Source organism: Lonchura striata, chromosome 17 (genome assembly GCF_046129695.1).
Source record: "Lonchura striata isolate bLonStr1 chromosome 17, bLonStr1.mat, whole genome shotgun sequence".
Lineage (NCBI taxonomy): Eukaryota > Metazoa > Chordata > Aves > Passeriformes > Estrildidae > Lonchura > Lonchura striata.
The window spans coordinates 5093883-5102559 of record NC_134619.1 but is presented as its reverse complement, the minus strand read 5'-3'; the positions used below and the strand labels follow the sequence as shown (position 1 = coordinate 5102559).

General features: G+C 53.0%; 1 protein-coding gene across 1 annotated transcript in view; it reads left to right on the top strand.

The window, feature by feature from the left end:
* The first annotated feature begins 1047 nt into the window (after nt 1-1047).
* The window catches only part of LAMA5 (laminin subunit alpha 5), an 85615-nt gene continuing 77985 nt past the window's right edge, over nt 1048-8677 (top strand). Inside the window, exons 1-2 of the mRNA XM_031506565.2 lie at nt 1048-1338; nt 6930-7082. Of these exons, the coding sequence (XP_031362425.2) occupies nt 1048-1338; nt 6930-7082 (444 nt within the window). The remainder of the gene's footprint in view (nt 1339-6929; nt 7083-8677) is intronic.

The following is an 8677-nucleotide window of genomic DNA, read 5'->3' as shown; positions in this document are numbered from 1 at the left end:
ATTATTAAATTCTTGGATTTTAAAAGAGTCTGTGATTGACAGAAAATCAAAGCAGTGGTTTGATGAGTTAATTTATGTGTTGCTCTGTATTTATGTTCAGGTTTTTATCTCTAAAATGTCTTCCCCACAGCAGCATACAAAGAGCTGACAGTGCATGTGTCCTTGCAAATCATACCACGGAGGGATTGTCCACGGGCAGCCAGGGGATGGGAGAAAGTTGGGTTATCGCTGAGCTGCTTCCTTCCCCTTTAGGTGAGAAGGTAAAGTAATTTCCCCAAAGCCAACCTTTCCGGGGAAAGTGAAATTAAAATTTTCACTGCCCAAATTAAACGAGAACCCACAGCGTACCTCGAGGAGCGCGAGCTGGGTTTGCTCAAGCCTTCCCCGGTTTTGTTAATTAGTAATAGAGTTTTTCCTGTCGATAACCCGAATTATAATGGAGTTGAACGTACCGAAACACCAGCGAGCCGCCGCGGGCAGCGCAGCCCCGCAGACACAATGGGCACATTGTTCCCGGGGGATCCCGTCCGCGTCCTTGGGACGGAGCGGCAGCGCTTCAGCCACTGCGGCGGGGCCGGCGGCTCCCGGGCGGCAAAGGGTTAACCGGGGCTGGGGGGCTCCCGGGGCACCAAGGGGTTAACCGGGGCTGGGGGGCTGGGGGGTTCCCGGGGCACCAAGGGGTTAACCGGGGCTGGGGGGTTCCCGGGGCACCAAGGGGTTAACCGGGGCTGGGGGGCTGGGGGGTTCCCGGGGCAGCAAGGGGTTAACCGGGGCTGGGGGGTTCCCGGGGCACCAAGGGGTTAACCGGGGCACCGGGGCGGCGGGGCCGGGGGTTCCCGGGGCACCAAGGGGTTAACCGGGGCCGGGGGTTCCCGGGGCACCAAGGGGTTAACCGGGGCTGGGGGGCTCCCGGGGCACCAAGGGGTTAACCGGGGCGGCGGGGCTGCCGCGGCCCCTCCCCGCCGCCGGGGCTGAAGTAGCGCGGCGGCGGCGGAGAGGGGCAGAGCGGAGCGGAGCGGCAGCGCTGCCCGGCCCCGCCGCGCGAAGATGGCGAAGGCGGCGGAGCGGGGCGGCGTGTGGCTGCCGCGCTCCCTGCTCCTGCTGGCCCTGCTGCCGCTGCCCGCCGCCGCCCGGCCGCCCGCCTCCTTCCCCAGCGACGTGAACGGGCACAGCCTCCACCCGCCCTACTTCAACCTGGCCGAGGGCACCCGCATCTCCGCCACCGCCACCTGCGGCGAGGAGGCGGCGGGCGCGGGCAGCCGGCGCGCCGTGGAGGATCTGTACTGCAAGCTGGTGGGGGGCCCGGTGGCCGGGGGGGACCCCAACCAGACCATCCAGGTACGGGCGGGGCAGCGCGGCCACCGGGCTCCGAGCCCGCTGTGTGTGCGCCCATCTCGGTGCGCGGCCGGGCGGGCAGGGCCCGCTCCCCGCGGCCGTTCCCCCGGCGGGGCTGGTCCGGCAGCCGCGGGTGGGTCAGTGCCGGGGCTCGGGGGAGGCTCGGCCCGGGGATCCCCCGGGATGGGGCACACACGTGCTCGGAGTCTCGCCCAGCCTTGCCGGGAGCCGCTCGCGTGGAGCGCGGCTCGCTGGGCTCTCGGGGCTTTCTTTTTAAAGTTGCGGGTTCTTTGTGTTTATAAAACCCCGGGCAAACCAGCACCCGAATTCCCTTTGGTAGTCGTTATGGTAAATGTGACAGTGGTCACTTTGATGCCTCTTGATCTGATAATATTCACCTCGATGTGTTTTAACTCCGCCGTTTCCCCGTGTGTTCGGTGGGGCATCGGGATGAGCAGAGGGGAGAGTTACAAGAGTGGATTTTACAAGGTGATTTATCTCGGGGGTCCCGTTTTAAGCTGCCCAGGGGGAGCTTGCAGCCAGGAATGTGGCCGGTAAAAGCTGCGGTGCAGTGTAACAGCTATGGCTCCCTTGAAGGGAGGAAAGAACAGCTGTAAACGGGCTTGTAAAACACCAGGTTTAGTCGCAGGAACGCCAGAGCCAGTGTCCCCCCTGAGGGCAGCCCAGGCGGGGAAGAGCAGCTCTGATTTGCAATGCTCCTGCAGCCAGCCGTGGAGCCACCAGCTGCTGCTCGGGGTTCTGTGCTTGGTGCTTGTTTTGTGCAGGTCTCTGCCGCTCACCTGTTGCAGAGGAGCGGTGGCGTTGTCCCCGTTGTACGGGACAAGGACGAGTAAAAGAAATCTGTCATTTTCTCGGACCGAGCCTTTCTCGGCCTTTTAGTGGGGGTGGCTTTGTTACAAGATCATCTCTGAAGCATTTTTCTCATTCTGGCCACATTCTCCTGAATTAGTGCTGCATTAGGAGTTTTCCAGCTGTTGTGTGGTTGTGACACGGAATTTTGCCGTGTGGTAGAAATGGTTGAAGATGTCACTGGATGGCAAAAACCTGATGTATTCTCCTAGGAGCTTTGCCACCTTTTAAAGCCTTGTTTCACTTCTCCGGACAATAGTGTAGCTCGGAGAAGCTTTGCCTGAAGTCCCAGTAGCAGGAGGCTTACAGGGACCTCGATGCAGTTAATTGTGCCTCCAGTGAGGCAAAGGAGTAAGGAAGGGTGAAGAAGTAACTGCTGCTCTGTGCACTTGCAAACAGATATGTGAATGGTGTCCCAAGGAAAACTGGGAGGATAAGGCTGCTTGGAAAAGCTGCCAAATGTGGGTGTGCATTTATCACTCCACGTGTGTCCATCTGTTCTCTGGCCACCCTGCTAGCCCAGCATGACACGCAGCACTAAGGATGCTGCTGACTGAAATAAACCCTTCAGGCTGTACCAGCTCTGGGGGCAGCCCCAGCGTCCCCCCACTGCCAAAGACAGCTCCTGAGCTGTGGAATTCTGCAGCAACCCCCTCCTGTCCCCCGTGCAGCTCTGGCACAGGGGGGGCTTTGATCTGAGCACCGCTTCCCAGGCCAGCGGGCTTCACTCGGTCTGAAAGCTTTAGAAAATTCCTTTTGTAGTGGCTCCTTTCCATGACCACAGGCAGCACCTAAAAGGGAGGGGAGGAAACAGGAGGCATCAGAGCAGAGGTCAGAGTTCCCAATTCATCCCCTTTAGGGGTCTCGGCACCACCCGGTGACTAAAGCGAGGAGGGAGGTGGGAGGGAAGTGTTCAATTTGAGCAGACTGAAACAACAATAATGAACTCCACATGCATGTCCTCACTGCCTGCGTGTCCCACCAGCCCGGAGCCCCTTCCCTCCTTCATTCACCTGCTCATCCCTGCTCGTGTGTGATGTGCTGTGGCATAAGGAGTTGTCATCCAGGAATACTGGAAAAATGCCACTTGGGATCCTGCAAGAGACATCCACATGCTGTGCTGGTGAAGGGACACTTGTTTGGTTAAAGACCCGGAATAAACATTAATACAGCCGTCTAATAAATTTGTTGAGTCAATTCTCTATTTTCTGCTGATTTAATTTGACATTATAGACGGCTTCAGAAAAGGGAGTTCAGCGACTTTTAAACATGATGGTCTTAAAATGTCAATAATCATTAAGTTTTCTGAAGTAAACTGCCTTTAAGACACTTGCAGTGGTTTTGGCACAGCTTGTGGGAAGGCTGTAAACCTTTTCAAGGAGTTTCCTCTGCTTTATTCAGGGCTTTTTGGCAGAAGACTGCATTTCCAACTGTGGGGGGCTTTTCAGTCTGGAGGGATGTGAGGCACAGCAGCGCTGAGGTGTGCTGAAAGGGACTTGCCTTGGAGGTTTGTTTCCCTTGTCACATTCACTCCTCAGTGTGGAGTGCCTTAATGATAATGTCTTGAGGATAAGGCAGAAGCGAGATCATAGGTTTCTTTATTTTGTTTTATCCTTACTGGAGGTGCTGTCTTCCAAGACAAGCCCACAAAGGCACAGCTGTGAGCTCATCTTCCCCATCCCACCCGTGTGCCTGCAGGGAAGGTGCACTGCTCCTCAGGGTGGGGCAAGGCTGTAGGTTATCACTTCAGATCAGGATTGTAGCCATGAGGCACGTTACTGCCATTAATTAAAGCAATTATAGACCTCAGAAATTAAGAACCTACAACAAATTTGACTGATTTCAAGGCAGTGCTGCTTGTGCCTCCCTCAGAAGCCCCTGTTCTCACCCCAGCCCTGAGCTGTCCTTGCCCGAGCAGTGTGGGCACTATCAGAGCTCTGGCCCTCTCACTCTTCCAAGTGTTGATAACAGATGAAATCTGAAGCTGTTTCATCCCTGAATGTCTCAGAATTAAGTGGCATTCTCTTTCATAAACTGTGGTGTCAGTGACCATTTGTGCTGGTGCCTCTTTATCCCGTGTCCTGTCTCTGGTGGGTGGCAGAAGAAATCTGTCACCAGGCTCTCAGTGCTGCAGGTGCCATTGGTGCTGAACCTCTCAGTATGTGTCTCTCGTGTTTGCATCCACGATAGTGTTGGATTTCAGTGGTTTAACTGTGTTTGGAACAAGTTGTTGTTGCCCACAGAAAAGACACACGGTGAGACAGCACCTGCTCAACTCTGTGAGCAGCTGATCTGCAGGGACAGCCCTGGGAGCAGCTTGCAGGCAGGCACTTTGTCTCAATTATTACTCTTTACACCACATTTTTGTCCTTTTTACCTCATCCCCAGCAGCCTCATGCTCCCTGTGGCTTTCTGATAAATCAGGTGAGGGGAGCTGGTGTTGGCTCATGGCAGGGCCGGATAAACTGGGACAAAGCCACCTGTGTCCCCTGAGAGAGGTGCCAGCAGGGTGCCCAGTTGGTCTTTATGCTCAGGGGAAACTTCAAAGTTCCCACTGCCCTGGGCAGGATCAGGCCTTGCAGGTCTTTGGGAGCTGCCCCTGGTTCAAACCTCCTCCTTATCTCTCCCTCTTTGCAGTTTGCTCTGATAGTGGCAGTTTTATGTTCTCCGAGCTGCCCTGCAACTCCTTGCACTGCTGAAGATCTTGCTTTGACCATACCTTTGTAGTGTCCACACCTCTGCTGCTCTGGCAACCTGCAGTGCCTGCTAAGCCTGCAGCTCACAATTGCTCTTTAATTAAAATCCTCTTGGCGATGTCAGAACTTCCCTGTAGAGAACCTGACACAATGTGCAGGAGCCTGAGTTGCTCTAAAACACAAATAGCTGGAAATGATTCTGGTCGGGTTTATGTTTGGCTCTAATGAAACAACTAATGAGCAGCTGGTACATCAGAGAGGCTAATCACACTTTGAACAGCAAACCTGGCTCAGCTGTTGATGTGTTCCCAGCCCAGCAGGCTGCCCAGGGAGGGACAACAGCAATGGTATAAATCTGGAGCAGCTGATCCGAATTTTTACTCCCCTCTTACTTACTCAGCTTGAGTTGACTGTCTCCCACCAATGTGAAGTCTGGGTTCAGAATGGTTTTTACATCTGTTGCAAGAATTTAAACTATGAAAGTACTTTTTTTTTTTTTTTTTTTTTTTTTTTTTTTTTTTTTTTGTTATTTATCCCTGTTTTGTAACCTTGCCTGACTTCCCCCCACACCTCAGTGTTGTGCAGCAGAAATTTCCACACAACCTGTTGCACCGGTTCCCATTAAAGGTTTGAGCTTGAAGAGTTGGGTCAGTTTTATCTGGTCTGCTCTCCCTGCTGGCTCAAAGCGTGTCCAAACCAGCCTTGTGACCTCTCTGTACACCGAGTGCTCCCTGCATCTATGCCAGGGTTACCTGGAAGGTTCAGCTCCCCTTTTCTTTGGCCTTGGGCTTGCCCATTTTTATTTTCACATCTCTAGAGGAGTTAATTTTAAAGTGTTCTTGTCCGGGATAACTTGTATTGCATAATTGGCTGCAACTAACAAAGTGTGTGGTAGAGGAGAATAATGCTGTGAAATCTGCTTCTCCAGAATTTGGAGCATCTAGAAAATCACATGCTCTCAGTGGCCTTGTCTTGCCTCAGCCCTGGTAGGGGCAGGAGGGGATTGCCTGTCCTGAGATCTTGTAGCTGGTGTAATATTAACGCTGGCTGCAGCTGGGACAGGCAAGGGCAGCATTCCTGCCTGGGGATAGCTGTGCCTTTAAAAGGAAAGCTGCCTGTAACACAGCTCCCTTCCAGGCTGTTCTAGCAGCAATTCAAGTGACACAACAGTGGCTCCACAGAACAATTTGCCAGTTTTCAGGGTGCTTTGCAGGTTTCTTTGAGCATGGGTCGCATTCATTTGTCCATTAATGAGAGAGAAAGAATTGCCCCTAACAGCTCAGGTCTTTGTCTGATCCTGCTCAGGAGGTGCTGTTAAAGTTGTGGGGTTGTTTTCTCTGGCAGCGTGTCCATGGAGTTGACAAAGCCACCCGGGCCACAAAAGCAGGCAGAGAAGTGGTGGCAGTCCCTGGCCAGCTGACAGCTGGGGCTGTCCCTTTCTGGCTTTGCATTGCAGCATCATCAGCAAAAGCAACTTGGCTGCGAGACTAAGCTTGAAAATGCAGCTGAAAGAGCTATATTGTGGAATGAATAGGTGGGCAAGAAACAGATTGCAGGGAGCTGGGCAGAGGAGCTGCCAGTTTGAGTCCATAGAAATGACTGAATGATTCAGGGCAGGGGTGGGTGTGAGTGGCAGCCTCAGCACAGGAGCTGCTGACCATGGACTTGGAGCTGCTGCTCTCCCTTGCTGTGCAGCTTCTCCCTCAGATGCTCCTGGTGACTAGTCCTTTGGGTCTGGGATCCTTTCTCCATGTTCACTGCATATCTGAAATTCAGAAAGGATGCTGCTCCGAGCAGCCCAGATTCTGCACTGGGTGCTTGTGGGGGTTTTGAGCCTTTTCATGTCCCTTTTTGCACCCACACTTTAAAATGGTGCAAACAAAACTTTCTGTATCTTGATTTGCACTAGCAGGCTGTATTTTCTGAATTTAATGAAACTCTGTATTTTCTGAATCGCTGCGATACCTGACTGCTCTGTACCACATTTTTCTGGCCAGAGTTAAATGTTGTTTTTGTACTTTCTGCCAGGGCCAGTACTGCGACATCTGCTCCTCTGCAAACAGCAACAAAGCCCACCCCATCACAAATGCCATCGATGGGACAGAGCGCTGGTGGCAGAGCCCCCCTCTTTCCCGGGGGCTGGAGTTCAACCAGGTCAACGTCACCCTGGACCTTGGACAGGTAACACAAATCCTTTGTTCATTATTGTAGGCTGTGCTGCTGAGGAACTGCTTTTCTGCTTCTGAAATCCTTTACTGGAGCTCACTGGAAGTGTGGAACAAAATCCACTCATTTAATGGCAGAGCAGGAGGCTTTGGTTAAAATAGGGAAGGGAAAACCTCTTGCCTGTTCGTAATATTAACTACATTGTGCCCTTTGTTGTTACTATTTAGACCTTGCCTAAAAGTTGAGTCATTAGTGGAAACTCATCAGGTTATGTAGGTGCCATTCTCCTTAGAGGGTACCTGCCTCCCAAAGGGAGACACTTAGCAGGGCCTCACCCCAAAATGGGAAAATACAGCCCTGAGAAATTCAAGGCTCTAAAGCTTTTAATTGGTGTGTTTACAGCTCTTTAAAAAACAGCAAGTCCCTGCTGAAGATCTTCCTATAAAAGACAAAGGATGGCAATGGATGTTTGGTCTCTAATGGTGGCAAATCAGAGGGAATTGCCATTTTTAATAGCAGAGCTGCCATCCCCCTTTCTGCTGCTTCCTCTGCTGCTCCTGTTCATGTGCAGAATGCAGAAATGGAGTGTTCTCTCTGAGTTCCCCCAGCAGCAGAGACGTCCTGGCTGGAGCTGTGGGGGCAGGAGGGGGTTGTGAGCTTGGAGAGCAGTGGGATGTGTGCCTGCTCTGTGGTGTGGAACTGCTGCTCCAGCTGCTGGACTGGGGAGCTCCTCAATCTTTGGGACAGGGGATGTGTGAGGCCTCTGCTCCCTGGCAGCCTGAGCCCTTGTCATTCAGGGTTTGGGACATTTGCTTTGTTAGGCTTCAGCATTTGAGCAGGCATCTACTGAAGTGTCCCCATGAACAGGCAGGGATGGGCTCTCACCTCCCAGGGGATGCTTCCCCGAGCTCTGCTGAGTCCTGCAGCCCCAAAGGCCAAGTTTGGGACCCCCATGGCTGGGAAGTCTGTGGGATGGGGCAGTTTTGGAGCTGTGGACAGCTCACCTCTCCCCTAGGAAACCTTGTGATTGTTGTGATTGCTCAGCAGCCTCCTGGGGCCTGAGTCACAGCTCCTTTGGGAGTTTGCTTTGTTTTGTAGGGATTTTGAGATTTTTTGGATACCAAAACTTTGCAGTGATTTCACAGGTAGATCTTTAACTCTCTCTACTAGAGTAAAGGCTCATCTGCAAGGTGCCTGACTCCAAATTTGCATCCATAGATGGCCAGTCTGTATTGATGATGATCCCCTTCAGTTACATGCCTCAACCACATACTTTAGTCCCCAGGACTGGCTCTGCTGTAGCAGTCAGCTGGAGTCTGCCAAACACCCTTCATAAATTTATTCTCTCCATGAGTGCCAGCTGTCTCAAGCTGTGCTGCACCAGCAGCAGTGAAATATCTGCTACTGCCCAGGGCACAAGATCTGAGTGGGCAAAGCCTCCCGGGAGCTGAGCCCTCCCCAGCATAGGTGGCATCTGCTGTGTCTCCTAGAAACATCCCAGCTGGCAGGGATGTGCTGCTGTTGGATGGCTTTGCACTCACTCCCCCTGTGACCAAGGGCCAGCCTGCAATGTGGCTTTTCTGTCACTGCTCCTCTGCAGAGGAGATTTT